The sequence below is a fragment of the Lontra canadensis genome, unplaced genomic scaffold, assembly GCF_010015895.1.
Source record: "Lontra canadensis isolate GAN:19392208 unplaced genomic scaffold, GSC_riverotter_1.0 scaffold49, whole genome shotgun sequence".
NCBI lineage: Eukaryota > Metazoa > Chordata > Mammalia > Carnivora > Mustelidae > Lontra > Lontra canadensis.
The window spans coordinates 13,709,094-13,727,263 of NW_022631043.1; the positions used below are offsets into that span (position 1 = coordinate 13,709,094).

Below are 18,170 nucleotides of genomic sequence, written 5' to 3' on the forward strand. Positions count from 1 at the left end.
GACCCCGCGTGTCAGCCGAAGGGAAGGTCAGGGATGTATGGCGATTAATTGTGTGATGCCATCATATAAAATTATTTCTGGTTATTTTGTCCAATTTTAAGTAACAGTGACTCAGTCTTTCTAAATATCACTTTCTATCAGAAGATGATTAAATTACTTTAAGATGATATAAAGAATAGAGGCACCTAGGTGGCTCAGTCGGTTAAGTGCCCTCCTATTCTTGGTTTCAGCTCAGGTCATGACCTCAGGAGCCTGGGATCGAGCCCCCCTTAAAGCCCCTCACTCTACAGGGAGTGTGCTTGAGAGTCTCTCCCTCTGCCCCTCGCACCTCCTTCTATCTAAAATAAATAAATGAATCTTTTTTTTTTTAAGATGAAATACAGAGTAGAATAATTAGAAAGTGATCACAACAACTGACTGCATTACTCTACCCCATGAGAAATGAACACAAGGATTTTCACTGTTTTAAAGAATGTTGTAGGGGCGCCTGGGTGGCTTAGTGGGTTGAAGCCTTTGGCTTGGGTCGTGATTCCAGGGTCCTGGGATCGAGCCCCGCAACGGGCTCTCTGCTCAGCAGGGAGCCTGCTTCCTCCTCTCTCTCTCTCTGCCTGCCTCTCTGCCTACTTGTGGTCTCTGTCAAATAAATAAATAAAATCTTTTTAAAATGATAACGAATGTTGTAATTATGTGACATAAAAATTTTTCTTATTAAAAAAAAGCCCAGAAAGAAATGAAAATCAAAAAGCTCCAGGGGTTAAAAATCTAGTTTGGCTAACAGACACATGAAAAAGTGCTCAACATCACTTGGCATCATTGAAATACAAATCAAAACCACAGTGAGATACCACCTCACGCCAGTTAGAATGGCTGAAATTAACAAGTCAGGAAGCAACAGGTGTTGGCGAGGATGCGGAAAAAGGGGACCCCTCCTACACTGCTGGTGGGAAAGCAAGTTGGTACAGCCACTCTGGAAAACAGTATGAAGGTTCCTCAAAAAGCTGAATACAGAGACACCCTATGACCCAGCAATTGCAACACTGGGAATTTATCCCAAAGATACAAACGTAGTGATCCAAAGGGGCACGTGCACCCCAATGTTTACAGCAGCAGTGTCCACAATAGCCAAACTATGGAAAGAGCCTAGATGTCCATCAACAAATGAATGGATAAAGAAGATGTGGTACAGACACACAATGGAATACTAGGTAGCCATCGAAAAAGAGAAATCTTGTCTTTCGCAATGAAGTGGATGAAATTAGAGGGTATTATGCTAAATGAAATAAGTCAATCAGAGAAAGACAATTATCATATGATCTCACTGATATGAGGAATTTGAAAAACAAGATAGAGGATCATAGGGGAAGAGAAGAAAATATGAAACAAGACGAAACCAAAGAAGGAGACAAACTACAAGAGACTCTTAATCTCAGGAAACAAACTGAGGGTTGCTGGAGTCAAGGGGGTGGGAGGGATGGGGTGGCTGGGTGATGGACACTGGCGAGGGTGTGTGCTGTGAATTGTCCAAGACTAATGAATCACAGACCTGTACCCCTGAAGCAAATAATACATTATATGTTAATTTAAAAAAAAACAAAACTGGGTTGGCCAGGACACAAAAGAATGAAAAATACAGTGCTGCCATTGGCAGAAGCTTAACACTTTAAGAAAGAAACAGAATAAAAAGTTTCCTCACAGTGACAGGTCACTACCCATTGGCTCCACTTCAGAACAAAAGAGCTTTTCCTTACCAATACAACTGCAAACTCGCACAGGGCTTAAAAACATAAAACCCATTTATTTATATTCTCTCCACTTACGCTCCTTCTATCCTCTCATTGTCAAGAATTTATGGGGACCACACATTTGAAATATAGCTGACAACTTGCATAGGACACATCAGAGCAATAAATCCAATGCATTTGCCTCTCCAGATAGGTTTTCAAATGGGTGCCACTAATAAAGTAAACACAAATTACTTAAAGAACGAAATGTAGCTCAAGGACTATTGCTCTGTGCATGTAGGTATATAATTATGCTATTCATTGAACTATCTTGCTGACATCTTTGAGTGATATTTGGCTATTTAAGGACACATCAGAAGTTATTCCTGAATTACCGAAGTTTTACTCAGTTGTCTGGTTCTTAGCTCTAGTACGAATTCCCCTCATCACCACTAACTGGCATATGTGAAATATAATCTCTTTCTTGTTGCTACAAATTGTACAGACTTAGTGGTCAGGGAACTTCAAACCCAACCAGCCAAGGCCATGCTGCTTGCTGGCCTCCACACAGACCCCGTCCCCCCAATTCCACTCAACACCTCTTCGTAATACCGTGAGGACTAAGCTCCCCTCAGTCTTTCCCCACCACCACGAGACCCCTTTTAAGGAGAGCGGCCCTGCCTTCAAAGAAACAATCTCTGGCCTTTCCCCAGGGTGGTTTTCTACTGTCTCATCTCCTTTCTGAATTTTAACTCAAAATTCCCTTTCAGATACTATTTAAAATTGATCAAAGGAAAGGACTTCTCCTTTACTGAATGTCCTGGGCCAGGTTATAAATTAGCACCACTATTCCAGGTGCTCTCATTTTCCATCATTACCAGACCTCCACAACCTGTAGGCTCATCCCCACTTTAAGAAGAAACTGAGGCTCAGGGCTAGAGTGGAGAAAAGCCAGAATTTAAGCAAAAGCCCCTTTCCCCTCACTCTGATTTTAAGTACGTTGCTATTGTCTCTGTCAGAGGATTTCACTGTTACTATTATTTCGTAGCTATTTTGTAGAGGCCTTGTATCTTCATTAGACCAAGCATGCTACTGGCAGGAACTGAACAATCTAATTGTGAGATTAATAAAGAACAGCTCGGGGCACTCAGGTGGCTCCGTGGGTTAAGCCTCTGCCTTCAGCTCAGGTCATGATCTTAGGGTCCTGGGATCCAGCCCCGCATCGCATCGGGCTCTCTGCTCAGCAGTGAGCCTGCTCCCCACCCCTCCTCTGCCTGCTCAGCAGGGAGCCTGCTCCCCACCCCTCCTCTGCCTGCCTCTCTGCCTACTTGTGATCCCTCTCTCTCTGTCAAAACAAATAAAATAAAAAAAAAAAAAAAGAAAGAAAGAAAACAACTGCTTTCAACACCACACTTTGAACATGCATTCATTTCACGGTGAACCTTCTTAACATCTGGTGATGGAGTCCCCCATTCAATTTAGTTTCCTGCCTCCCTTCCACTGCCCACTAGCACCACCACTTGGTCATTAGGAATGGCCTCAATCTCCCAACTCTAATTTTAACACTTATCAATTATGGTGAAACATTTGTCATGGAAAGAGCTAAAGTGACGATCTAAAATAAGGGCTTGATGCTATACATGGGCCAGGCTCAGTGTCAGAAATTAATAGGAGTTGGCTATATTAAAGAACACTCCCATCATTTAACTAACACAAGTAATTAGCTACCAGGACTGCCTGGGGCCACTGAGGCCCAGGAGTTCAGTGTCTGTCTGGAGCGCTCTGGTGAACTGGGCCTTCCAAAGGTCTATGCTTTTACTACCCACGTTGCTGCTGCGTCCCCCCTGCCTGTCCTGGACCCTCTTCTCTTCCTTTCCTCGAAAACATTTCCTTCCCTCCACTCTCCTGAATCAACACTCCACACAGGGGTCTTGTTTACTTCACAGACTCTGAGAGCCAGGCAATCACCGCATGTTCGTAAAAAAAACTTTTTCCTTCCTCTTTTTCACCGTTGGAATAATGCTCAGTCTTTTCGGAGGCCTTTCCTGATCTGCACAGAAACATCTCCTAGGCCCATTTCAGAATTTCAGATAGGGAGCGTGGCGCACTCCCCCTGTTCCCTGGATGCCACAGAAAAGGCTGCAAACTGCAGGCCCATCCTCTGAAGCATAAACAGGTGGAGACGACAGAAGTAGTTCCCGAAGTGGGTTCTGTGGTGCACCAGTCCTTCCCCCGAAGAGATTTTCTAGTTAAAGAAGTTTAAGAAATTAGTAAATGTACTTCCTTTGGAAAATCACAATGCATAAAAGCGTATTAAAGGCTTTGGAGTCTTTAAGGAAATTCTTTTAATCAAGCATTCCCCAAACTTATTTGACCACAAAATCCTTTTTCCTATCATACTTATTCACATCCTGATTAATCGGTATTACGGAGGAAACTTTTGAAAATGCTGCACCAGAGACACATTAAGTCCCAGCGGAGTGTAAACATTTTATAATTCTGATTAAATTCCAACACTTAATACCTACAAAACACTAAGATGGATTTCTATAAACCACCCGTGAAAATCAGTCTCATGATAGCACAAGCAGAATGTTCACCTAAAAGCAGCGACAGCACTTGGTGACCGACAAGATTTAGATCTAGGTTCTTTCCTACAGAAGTAACTCAATTAGTGAAATCTGTATCCAGACCTACCTACTCTCTCTGTATAATAGACAAAATGGTACCAAATACAACCTTAACTGGGGCATAACTGCAGAAGGAGTTCTAAAGCACAAGAACAGAAATTACCAGTAATCACAGAAAGAGACACATTCTGGGCCAAGTGACTAAAGAGTGAATACCCAAAGTCAACTTTTTTTTTCCTCTTGCTTAATTCCCACACCTGGGCAACACTCCTAGAGACAAAAAGGTTCATATAAGAAGCATTAGGAAACTTTTGACAAGAAAGGTGGTACAAGACCGTGCACCATCTTGTGTCAAATACGGGGAGCAGCAAAGAGGGTCTTCGTCAGTACTTTCCCAAATGGCTCCAAGAGATTTTCACTATTTCCACCAGCATCTCTCACCTCCTTGCTATTCTGCTGATAACTAATTTCTCTCATGCTCAGGAAACTTCTGTCCCCCAATTTTTTAAACCCAACTAACTTCCCCTTCTTCTCCTTTTGTCAATGACTCACAACGTGGAGTAAATACATTTTTGTTTAGTCAGTAGATGATCGTATCTAATAAATTACACCCTCTGGCCTGAAACTTCCTTCAGATACTATAAAACATTCATTTTCTAAGTAAGAAATGCTTCCCAAATCTGGTTAAAGTAAAATGGTAACCCCCAACTTGCAAGATACCTCATATGATCTCATGTTCAAGTGGTGGATGTTAAGGTATAAGATTTACAGAAGGTAAAGCTTACCAACTGATGAAGGGTGAAGGGTGAGGAAGCAGAGGGAAGTGATATGTCAAAAAACGTTCTAAACCATGTAGTTGCATAATGACAAGGCTGAGGTAAGCTATACCTTTGACCCACCTTGTTCTTTTATTATACCTAAGATTGTGTTGGTTTCAACAGTTTACCTGAGGTATATTTCTACTCTTCTAACTCTCACCACATTCGTTTGAAAGGGTAGATTAAATGTTCAGGTTAGCTTATCAAGTAAAAACCACAGTACACAGGACTATCCATGAACAGATTTGTAAGAAACACCACACGTAGACCAATTTAGCACCTAGTTGCTCTTATTCGGTTAATAAAAATAATCACCCTCCCCAGATAGGGACTGTTATAAAACACTGACTTAAGAAAACAAAAACTAAATATATGGCAGAAATCTAATTTAAATGCTTTTAAAAATCTTACATAATCTAGAAGATACACATAGCGCAGAGGAAAGTAAGGAAAATACACATACTCTGATTTTCCAAAAAATTAACACACGAAAGCAGTCCCTACTAAAAGAATAGTATACAGGTAAAATCTGGCAAAGATTTAAAGTTTGTCGAACTGAAATTACACAATTAAGCACCATGACAAAAAAATAAACACCAAAGTATAATATGAATCTCATAGTGTAGGTTACTTCTGTTAAGCTCTAGGACTGGACTGCTTATCAAAAAGCACCCGGGATGCATATTGTATCCCTGACTGCTAATAATGTGAGGAACTAATCTGAACCTGTTAGGACATCTATCATTCAGCTTCATGGTGCTCATACCTTTTCCACCAGAATTAAGGTGACTGGCTGCAAGGACCATCCCCATGACAGTGGTTAGACCCTTCATCATCTCTTATTTAGAGAAACACACACCTGAAAACGGATTTGAAGATTTCCTGAACCAAACTGGTATCCACTCTCTGGCATCTGAAGCCCCAAGATGGGACTACAGGTTTAATTTTAAACAATCCCATAAGCACTAAAATACACAGTATGGAAGCGCACAGCATTACCAATGTTCATTCAATAGCAATTCAAGGTTTCACCCGGAGAGGCATAATCCCTGCTCAGCTAGTGAAATGGCTTGAGAAGCGAAGTACCAGTAATAAAATGATCCTTAAGTCAGCTACTGCCGTGACCTGCACTACTACTCAGTTTCTGGCACACAGTAGGCATTCCTACTGTGAATGAATGAATCACCCAACAGCCTTACGTATGTTACTCAACTACTCTGCATATTTTAAACTTTCTTTATATAAAAATAGGCTTTCTCTGGCCTAGTTTCCCAAATGCCTGAAACTCTGACATTGACACAGTAAAAAGATGCCTCCATTTCAGGCAGAAGTCACAGAGACAGAGAAGTCATATAGCATGATCCCCATGTCGAGGTTCCTTCGACTTTCCTCTTGGATTACATACCACTTCCTCAGGAAGGAGTTCCCCAACCCCCAGCAGTACCATGCCCCCTGAGTTATTAAGTCTCCTTGAATACTTTATTTTCCTTTTGTTGCACACACCACAAGTCATTAAATAAGATCTGTATGGCTCTTTGTTAAACGTTTGTCTCTCTCTCTCTAGACTCCAGACATCCTGAAGTTGGTGGTCATGTGGGCTTTGGTGACTGACCTAGTTCTTGCACCCGGAAGTACCTGGCACATAGGTATTTAGTAAATATTTATTCAATGAATGTTTGAAAACAAGAAGCCCCCTTTTGAGAACAATGAGAACAACAGTACCCCTTCAATACACTCAAATAATAAGAGCTTAGAAACCAGGGGAAAAAAACATTAGGTCATCAGGCGTAATGTTCAGAACATCACTGTTCTCAACATGAAACTGAGACAAGTTTTTCCCTGGCAGTCCCAGTGAGAAAAGAAGTAACTATACCACAGGGTGTCAAAGCACTTTCATCATGTGTGTGCTTCATGACTGAAAGTCTCCAAAGAGTTCAGACACATTTCTCTGTGGTTTGACATGAATATTCTAAAGACCTGTGACAGGTATACACCCATGTATTCTGAATGTTTTAATAAATGACTTAGAGACTGTGATTTTGGGTGGGGGGAGTGTTAGGGGTCACTGTATAATATTCCCTCTATCAACTAGCTTGGACAAAGTCTTAACTTTTTTTTTTTCCCGGAGCACTGAAAGAAATACCGATTCTAAATAAAATCTTCAGGCATTGTAGACTATGGTAGCTCTATTTTCTCAGAGGACAAAGAAAGGCAATCTGAGAGCTTCTGTTGGATGCCAAAGGGACTTCCCAGAGATTGCTGGTAAATGGATCCACATCTCTAAGGTTCCCAAGGAAACTTCTAAAACCTTTTCAGAGCCTTTTCTGAAGGTCTGACCTTCAGAATCTTGTGAAGGTGAAGTAGGAAAGAGACTTCTATTTAAACAATACACTCTAATGCTCCGTGATGATTAAAAAAATTGTTTTTTCCATTTCTGTGACTACATGAAAATTCACCAACAGAGAAACTACAGGGTGGGTCAGAATTTTGGCAAATGTTGAAGTAATGGGAGTACTACTTGCCTTTCAGAAAGATCTTGTTCCACCTTTTTTAAGGAATATGTTTGGAAGTCTGAATTTGCAAAAACCCAGTATCTTATGTCTCCATCAAATTTTATGAAAGTCAAAGGTTTGATATATAGTATCTAATCTGATTCACATAATAATCTTCTGAAATAGGCAGGCCAAGAATTTTGTAGATGAAGAACATGAGGTTCCTAAAGGTTAAGTTTCTTGACCCAGGATCATAACGTAGGAAATGGAAGAACCAAGAGTGGAAGAGTTTCTGATCTCTAGACCATCGCTATTCCTAAGGAACTGCACCACTCTGGCCCTTCTCAAGCTGCTCTTCATTCTTCACTCCTCACCAAAGTAAGCAGTAAGATAGAAACGTCTGTGACTTCTATGCATGTAGAGTGCATAGTCAATGAAAAGTGCAAAATATTTCCCTCAAAATAATATCATATCCCCACTATGTCCCTACATCTGTGAATCCTAGAGTTTAAGAGAGAAAAAAAATTCATATTGAGTTCTTTAACTTCCAACATCTGTTTTCTTATCTATTATGTACACTATGCTATCACATTTGCACACCATCAAAGGTAAAGATAGAAAGGCCTATCAAATAACCTCCACAGAATGTAAGTAAGGGTCAAAACAGGACTGATCTATGTAAGAGACCCAACTCTGATCTTGGTGGCAAACAGACTTTGTTCTATAAAGTCAGCCTTGTTCTTTTAAGTCATTGGTCTCTAACCATGGATACATATTAGAATGAGTTTTAAAAAATGCCGGTGACCCAATCCTGCTCCAGAAATGAAATCAGAATCTCATTAGAATAGGGACAGCTGGTTCTGAGGGTCAGTGGGAGCTGAAAACCTCTGGTCTAAGTGCTTTTTGTTATCAACTTTCGTATTTTCCTGTGGAAGGAATATTCACAGTCCGAGGACTAACAGCCACAGTGGTAAAAAAACATCAGACTTTTACAAGCTGAATGAGTTTACACTTCTTGGATACTAGCAGATATGCTTAACTCACAAATAACTATACTTAATAACTATTAACCATTAAAAAAGAAAAAAAAAACACTAAAAAATTTTTTTTAGAAAACACAGAACTCCATAAAACACTAAACATATAATTATGTAATGCCCATTTAAGTATAGCTTAAGTAATAAAACATTTTTAAAAGTTTATCTTCCACTGAATAGTAGCCAATCTTCTAAAGTATTTGATTTTTGGCATTTTTCCCATAGGTAGAAGTAACAAAAGGCAAATAAAGAAATCAGAAGTACAAGACACCCTATTACACAGGTATTTGAAATCAGTTCAAAGGGGAGTTTCCACTGCTCAGAGGACAAAGGACTTCTCAGAAATATTACTGCAATCATATTGCTCATTTCTTACTCAACCCGGTACTGCTGAAAAGGATGTCGCTATGTTCCCACCTTAACTGCCTTATGTGTTGTTTCTGTGACAGCTGGAGTCAACAAAAATAAGTGTGGCTTCTGGAAAAACTAAAATGTCAGCCTTCTTTATTTTTAAACTTGCTCTAAAACTCTCCCATATTATCTGAGCCTATGAATTTTGCAATAGCTGCATATTAGTTAAAGCTGGAGAATGAGTAACTCAGCCTGGTCTAAAGTGTATGCTGCAGTAAACATAACAATAAAAAACACGTTCTATGCAATTTTTAGCATTTCATAAAAATTCTACTCCCATTCAAAGGGGCTTCCACTAAAGATTTCAAGCCCCCCCCCCCCAAAAAAAAATAAGGCAAGAAAATCTAAAATAGATGTAACACTCTAAACCTAGGTGGCCTAGCTGGGAAACTACTTAAGATTCCTTTTCTATAAACTTCTTAATTAAGAAATTAATGGTTGCTATAGTAATGATAAGGAAATATTAAAGGTTAGAGAAGAATTTTGATGATGTGTTTCTGTTTCCAGGTCACTGAGCTGTATCCAAATATTACCAGGTGAGTGGTATAAACTTACATGACTTATTGCAGACTGAACAGCCTTTACGTAATGGTTTAGATCCCGATCCATCGTGGCCAATTCGACCATTGCCTTGTCCATACTGTATTCACTACTCACTTCAGCTGTAAGAGAAAGAAAGCAAATTACTATTGTACATTTAAAATGCCACCTCTGGAAAAAGTTGCTTCCATATAACCCTTACTAGTCAATGATCTAAACAGTTCTGTAAAAGGTATTGCATATTTTTTAAAGACCTCCTTAATACAGGCCTGCTTCATTCAAAATTCTGAGAACACACCCAGTAGAAGCAAGCTCAAAGGCTGGGGTGGAAAAAGAAAGTAGACTTAAGACTTGGGAGTTTGAAGCTGTGCCATTTAGTTGTGTGATCATAAATCAACCACTACATTTCTCTGGGCCTCTGTTTCCTTTTCAGTTTTTCCTTTTCAGTTAAATCCGCCCAGCACCACGAGGTGCACACGCACCCACAGGATTATTAAAGATCAAATAAGAAGGATTTCCATTTCCAGTACATTAGGTTACATGGACCAATTCTACTGAAAAGCAGAAAAATGCTCAGTTAATATAAAGGAAGGAAGGGGAGAAGGAAGGAAGGAAGCAAGGAAGGAAAGAAGGAAGAAAACTCCTGAAAATAAAGAGAGTTACAAGACAGAAACAACCAGGGGAACATCAACAGAAAACAAGAAAAGCAAGACAGAGCACAGAACAACACAGTCACATACCCTCCCCCGTGTCAACTGGGTCGTTACTCCTCAAAATACAGAGAAACCAAAGTAATGCCATCCTTGGTCCTCCAAGGATGCAGCAGGGCTGGTCTTGGCCACTGAGCAGAAAAGAGGTAAGAGAGAAAGAAAACAAACCTGTTTCTGAGAACCTGTGGCCACAAGCCAGCTCTCCTGGATTTGCAGCCTGGGTTCCCCTCACCTGAGTGCTCCGGGGAACCCAAGTTCTGATCTATGTGAGGTGGTCTCACACTGAGTACCTCCAGGTACTCCCCTCTGAAAAAGACATTTTTTATCCTAGGCCTCTACTAATCTGTACAAATAATTATGCAGGAGAATGAGCAGATTACGGGGGCGGGGGGGGGGGGGGGGGGGGGAATAGAACAAAATCAACAGAAAAACCTTACAAACCTTAAAAAACACAAGAAAACATGACACCAAGAGTAAGAATCGACAGAAACAGATCTACAAATGTTTCAGATATTGGAATTATCTATCAGTTAGAGTATGAAACAATTATGCTTACTACGTTTAAAAAATTAAAATACCCTTACATAAGGATATTTTATATACAGAGTGGCTAGCAGATTGGAAAAGTGAAGAAATGTTGTTAAGTGCTTTTAAACTTTTTTTCAAGCTCTAAACACACAATTTAATAGATCAGGGGAAGATCAAGAACACAAAATAATACAAATTTTAAGATTAAAAAAGCTGAATGAAAAGAAGGTAAAGCTGACTTAGTCACATTTGGGAATGCACACATTCAAAGATTCTCCATTCAAATACCCTAGTTCAGATGAATGTCAGGATTTCTTGTCTACTCTGTAGAACAACAGGACATATCCCAAAGTCAAGAAGTAATATAAAATGCATTTACATTTGGCTTTTGAAAGTGATTTTCCTAGACTTTAAAATTATGCTTCAATTTTACAATAGTCAATTATAAACACATGTCAGAAAATATCTCCTGGATTAACTTGCTTCTGGTACAATGTCTCTTGGCTTATATTACCCAGACTTCAGAGACTGTATATATATCCCAATATAAGGTTTTTTGTTTTTGAGGAGGGGGAAGGGAGCAATATTTACATAAGAAAAATTTGTATTTGCATTCCCAAAATTAAATACAACATTTTTAACAAAATCGTGCGTGAGAAAGGACTCAAGTCATATTACAAATAAAACTGTCAGTGTTGTGAAAATGTCCAAATGTTAAAAAAGGGAGACAAACTGTTCAGTCTTGCTGATACCAACATGTATCTGCTATGTATACAGCAACTGTTTGTTTAAAATCACATTAATTACTTGATGACCAGAAAGAGAATTTTAAGCAATTTATATCCTGATGGTTTATGACTTAACAAAGGCAGGCATTTTACTGTATTTGGTTGATCTGTGGAAATTGATATAATGTTGGCAATCTCCCTCTGGAATTAAATGAGTTTATTTTTGAAAGCACATAAAAATGTGCTTTTGACATTAAAAATGCTATGAAAGAGTTGGCAAAATAAAACAAATGGGATCATGGTTCTCATTATCTAAGTCGCAAGGATGCTAGCAAGACTTGAACCACATGGCAATTTCAAATCACAAGGCCAAGGAGACCTGGCCTGCAAAGAAGAAAATGAATGATGGCTGGGTCAGGTTTGATGGCATGAAGCCTAAGGCAAGAATCTTTGGAAGCCATCTGTGGCTCCCTATAGCCTCACTGAAGGCTCCAGGGCCCAAGAATGTTGGGACATGCTGAAGGACCTAAGTGATGAATAGTATAGCCAGAGGCAAGACGGAAAACACCAGAAAAGATCAGGAAGCTAGTCCTGAGAGGAACTGAGACCCACACACCCCACCTGGATGTGAGCCAGCTCAGATCACTTTGGCTAAAGTCAGTGTCTCGGTCTGCCGCAGAAGAGCACTGGAGACCAGAGACCTAAGAACTAGGAGTCCTACAGCAAAAGGAATCTGGAAGAAAGGCCATGAGAACATCCTTGTCGAGTAGCAACCTTACATTTTAATATTCTTTGTGTGATTCTTGCTGTTCTTCTTGTTAACCTTTATTTTCTTATTGTGATAAGAATCTCTCTTAAAACTGTGATTTCTACTCATGTTTCAGGAACACCTGGCTGCGGAAGGCATAGGGAATCTCCGTCCTGCCCTATTAACAATTGAGGTGAGGAAAGAGCATGGTGTTGCAGGAAGAAAGGCAAACAGGCCAAATAAATCCCGGAAGGATTCAAGAGGAACTTGGAATGAACACAGACACAGGGAGTTGGCTGTTGACTAAAAAGTGAAGGGAGGGTGGGGCGGTGTGTAGGGACTGACCAGCCAAAGTTTCCTTGCTCCTCTACTGCCCCTATAATAATCCCACTACCAAAATTCCCCCACTCTTACAGGAAGGACTTCCTAAAAATCGACACCAAACTAAATCCTATACATCCTTCAAGGTGGGGAGCTCAAGCCCTACCTGCTTTTAAACCATGCCAGCCTAGAAAGATCTCCTCCTTTCCTTAATTTATCTTAACAGCTATACTTGATACTTTGGAACTTTGAGCCATAAATAATCTTGTCTTCTTATGTGCCTTTGTCTCATTTCTCCAAAGAGATCTGAACCCATTTGAGGGTTAGAAGGATGCTTTGGTATTCTTGGGAGCTAATGAAGAATTACAGCATCTCTTCCCCTTCAATGTTCTCACATGGCATTATTTAATAAATTTGAAAATTAAACTTTCATCAAACTATAAATTGTCCAGCCTCAGATATCTATTGAATTAAAGTATAATGAAGACGTGGGATATAAACTCATTTGCCCATTGTATTTTCATGGTGACTTTTCCATCAGATTAAAGCTCAGCACTAGCACGTGGGGCCAAGGGAGGGAGGGGGAAGAGAAGCAAACCAGTAATGTTAACATCCACAGAATGACCATCCCAGAGAGGAAATCACTACGGTACCAGAAAAGCCTGGCATTATAGATCAGTGCAGCTGATAAAGCATGAAAGCAGTAACGACGATGAAAAAAAATACATAATCATAGCTGTAGCTAATAATTAGTAAGCACTTTATTATGCGCCAAGATTATACTGAACACACCATTTACAGTAAACCTCACAGCAACTCCTTTATCTGCACTTTACCGACAAGAAGGTGAGGCACTGAGCCGCTGAAGGGACCCGCTCAGCACCACAGAGTAATGAGTGGCGCAGCAAGGCTGCCAACTCAGGCTTTCTAGCGGCCAAGTCTACACACTGCCCGCCTGTGTTAACAGATGCGTAGCCATGAGGAGAAGGACAAGCACCTCCAACTCCTCCGTGAATTTCCAGGGTACAACGGGGAACAAGGCCCCAAGCCTTATCATCTCAGCCACGTGGTGGTCCATTCCAAGTAGGACACTACGCAATGTCACTCAAATGGTCCCATAAAAGCTCTTGCAAATTCCTAACAAAGAGGAAACTGTTAAGAAAAAGAAAATGATTCTTCCCTTTTAGAAGACTACTAAATTTTCATGGTGGTGAAGAGAGCGACTTTTCACATCAGCAAGGCCAGCTGAAGGGGCTGCAAAGACAACCAAGTCACCCACCAAATGCCAGGAGATAAGGAGATCGACTCTCACTGCCCGGAAATCAGACCTGCATGAGGCCAAGGGCCCCAGGTGCAGCAGCCACAGAAGTGGAAGCAATAGCAGAGACACGTTCAAGGGGAAGACTTCGTGTTGCAGACACTTCTTTTTTTTTTTTTTTTTAAGGTTTTATTTATTTATTTGACAGAGAGAGAGAGATCACAAGTAGGCAGAGCAGCAGGCAGAGGGAGAGGGAGAAGCAGGCTCTCCACTGATCAGGGAGCCCGATGTAGGGCTCGATGCCAGGACGCCAGGATCTTGACCTGAGCTGAAGGCAGCCACTTAACCGACAAGGCCACCCAGGCTCCCTGCAGAGATATTTCTGAGTGGAGCCAGTTTCAAAACCATTCCTACAATCTATGCCTCTGACTGTCTTCCCCCGGCCAAATGGGGTCTGGGCAATCTAGGAATATTCCCATTTCTTCAATGTGCCATTCAATGAGCATTTATTATCATCAACCTGCGCCTGTATTACTCAAATGAACCTAAGTGATATACTTGAACATTCCTTTTTAAGCCAGTAACTACACAGGGAAGTCTCACAGAGAGCTCGGGAAGTCTGTGAGGCCTGTGTGACCCATCTGGTGCATTAATTTGGAAACCGTTCCAAGAAGTTAGCACAAAAACTCGCTTCAATATATCCCCCACCCAGGCCCCAGCAAATCAAGTCCACAGGGCACAGATAATCTCTGATTTACAGTATAAAATTATAATTTTTCTGTAAGTACGCCAGTGGCAGGGCTGTCCTTCAAATCTGCGTGTCTGTGCTGAGGGATCCTGGTCAGCACCATCCCGAACACCGTGGACTGTTAATGGTAACCAAGAACTTTCATACAAATGTTATTTAGACCAGAGAGGACCATAGAATGAAATCCATTTTTAAAAGATGTTTTCTGTTTCACTTTTCTTTTTCCTGTTCAGTGGCAAACCTTAGAAGAATGACAGTCTCTGAAGGATGACTTCTTTTTAGACTGAAGTGCTCTGACATTTATAGAATACACAGAGTGTCTGAATGGATGCAGGTGGCCTGCATATGGTCTTCCTAAAGTCAAACAAACCTATAATTATGCAATCTAAGCAGCCACGCTAGTCATTAGACACGTCATCTGTTACTCAATGTCAAAACGCACTAACAGCAATGTTCTAACTATTACTATTCCCTGTTTGAAGTGTTGAAAAAGGCATTAAAGTTACATGATCTGTACAACACTAAGCTGAAATGGGTGATTTCGTGTTGCAATCACTTCAACTTAAAACAAAATTCATGAGGCTTTAATGAGAGAAAGGTGACGGCAGGAACAAGTTATAGAAGCAAAATAGTAGCAATCAATGCCAGTGTCTCAGATATGAAAGACCGGGGGCAAAATGAGGCCAACAAAGAGGTTTGAGGGAAAAAAAAAAAAAAAAATGGAAGGGAGATGACAAACTAGCTACTTTTATCTATAGACTTGTGTGAGACAAATGCCCAGTCCTCCATTTATAACCAAAAGATACAGGTAATATGCCTGTAGCAACATGGTGATTCGTAAGCAGCACAGCATGGACTCGTGAGAGTTCGTCATTCAGGTTGAGTTCCAAGACTGTCTAGGGTCTCTTCACATCTTATTTGCTCAATACAATGCCATTTGAGGCCAATGGTTAAAAATGAGAGAGCAGAAGATTCTTTATCTTGGCTTCTCCACGTCCAAGTGGGCATGCTTAGTAGACCTATCAAGCTCTTGTTCAAGACCAGCGACCAGTTTGGCAAGAAGGGAAGGGGAGGGATGCAGCCAAAATATGCAGCCTGTAGACCAACTATTCTAAATAAGGCTCCTCCCTAGCCATGGCTGCCTAGAGCTGCAGCCTAAGGCATAGGCACTAGAGAGAAATAAAGTCTCTTCCCTAAGGCCCAGTTCTGGGGTTTGGGAAATACAGCTGAAAACAGGGCCAAGCACATGTAGTACCTACAGCCAAGCAAGTTCTCTTAGCAACCCCTCAGGTCCTAAGTAGAACTGCCTTCAGTGAAACAGACATGAAACAGAGGACATTTTCCCTGCTCTTTCCCCTAGCATGTCCATACACATCTCGATACCACCTCTCCACACTACCAGATGTCATTTTGCTTTGCTCTGCTGTTCTCTATGATCTCAGCCACAGATCCCGTTCCAGAATCCTCCCTAATCTCCAGAATAGGACCAAATGCTTCATGTCTTATAGGTCCATAAAACTTCTCTACCTTTTACAAAGAGGACACTTGTGAATGTGTGTGTGTGTGTTAGGGGGGCACGCCCTTAGGATAAATTTCATCCACTTATCCCTTCCAGTCTCGTTCCTGATTCAATTACATAGTTTTGTCCCTGGCCAAGTTGTTTCCTGAAATTTTGTCCTAAACAAATAAACATTGCAGAATCTGGTGTTCTTTATTCTACAAAGTCATATACGGGCATGTCTGAAGAGGAACAATACCAATTACATACAGTTGATTAAATTCAACTCCACACATTTGATCAATAACATGCTGGACTAAGACAAAGCAGTCATTTAGTGTTCTTCTGGGGTTGCTGACTCCAATTCAACATGAATCACACATCCAGAAGGATCTGAAAAATATCCAGGCCATAAAGTATATATGTCCATTTTGGCAAGGAGCAGGGAAGAAAACCCATCAGAAAATTGCCTGATTGGATTTTAAATTTCCTAGAACAGATGGGATGTGGAATAGAGAGATTTCACTTCCTGAAACAGAGAAATCTCTTCCTAATCTCTTCTGAGATTCTTCTATATTTTGTAAACAAGAAATTTCATCTTTCAGGATGAACTCAAACAAATGACAGTAGAAATCATCTTCCCCTCCCTCTACAAAAAAAAAAAAAAAAAAAAGAACAAAAAAAAAAAAACCTTCCTCTCTTAAAATACAGCTCCAACCATCCCTAGCAACATATACCTACATACACACCTACCTCCGTGAGTGGGTGTGTGTGTGTTTTTCCTGGCAGCCTAGTATTAAGCAATCATTATATATTCATCAGGAGTCAAATTTAATGACTTACTCACTGCTTGAGCAATATTTAATAGAAACTTATTACTTCTCACTACACTGTACTTTAGCCATAATTATTCCTCCCCACAGATAGTAGTGTGGAGGAAAAGTAAAAACCAAATCCACATTCTGTAACTGCCTCCTACCAGAAATAATAGTGAAGAGTAGAATAGGGTATGGTACAAACCGCTACACAACTATAAACGCAGCGAAATGGGAGAAATCTTCAAGAAATAGTGACCTTTATAATCCTCTTTACTCATCTATACAATTTTCTTGTCAATTATACAGAAGAGGAAAGTTGTATAATACAGGAACTCAAAAAGCCAGCTCCGGAGTCAGATTATATTCATATCTAGGCTCTACTATTCGCTAGCTATGTAGTCTTTGGTCAGTCACTGTATTAGAGTTTCCTCTTCTGTGGAATGGGTACAGTAACAGTATTTAACTCATAAAGCCGAGACAAGTACTAAATGAGAAAACACAGACCAAATCAGCACAGCACCTGCCCACAGAAAACTATTTTGCAAATGTAATTAGCCTAAATGCTGGAAGCATTTAACCCTTAGAACCAAAAGGTATCAAGTGAGGATCACCTCTTTAACTCTCTCAGCTGTTTTTTCTAACTTGAGACCAAAACACTAACTTGAGCTCACAAAACTGCAAAGCTCAGTGAGAAGCTCTGGAAACTTCCCCCCACCAACTCATGTCCAGAAACCCATTCACCTAGAACATGCTTAAGTACTTACTACATGCCAGGTGGAGGGAAAAAATGCCATCAAGCAAGGAGCAGCTACTCCCGCCCTCAGAAGGTAGGAAAGGTCTAACAGGTGAGGGGATAAATGTGTCATCTATCTTGAAAGATGAGTAGCTGTACCCCAGACTGCAGGAGAGGCTGAACAAATGCTCTCCCCGCTTCTCCACAGAGGCTGATTTTGAGTTTAAATTCTCAAACAAAAACACGGGGAATGAGAAAAGGGGAGAAAGATACAGATTAAAAACAACAACAACAACAACAACAAATCTTCACTGAGTACTGACAACATGCCAAGCACTTTGAACACACTACTCATTCTATCCTTTGTTACAACAATGTGAATTAGGTGTTATTACAAGTAATTCGATAAGGAAACTGATACTCCTAGAGGT

General features: G+C 40.5%; 1 protein-coding gene across 2 annotated transcripts in view; it reads right to left on the reverse strand.

The window, feature by feature from the left end:
- The window catches only part of NSMCE2 (NSE2 (MMS21) homolog, SMC5-SMC6 complex SUMO ligase), a 212,910-nt gene that overhangs the window by 165,796 nt on the left and 28,944 nt on the right, over positions 1 to 18,170 (reverse strand). For both annotated transcript variants that reach the window (XM_032873551.1, XM_032873550.1), the window contains exon 3: positions 9,665 to 9,771. In XM_032873551.1, the coding sequence (XP_032729442.1) occupies positions 9,665 to 9,771 (107 nt within the window). The remainder of the gene's footprint in view (positions 1 to 9,664; positions 9,772 to 18,170) is intronic.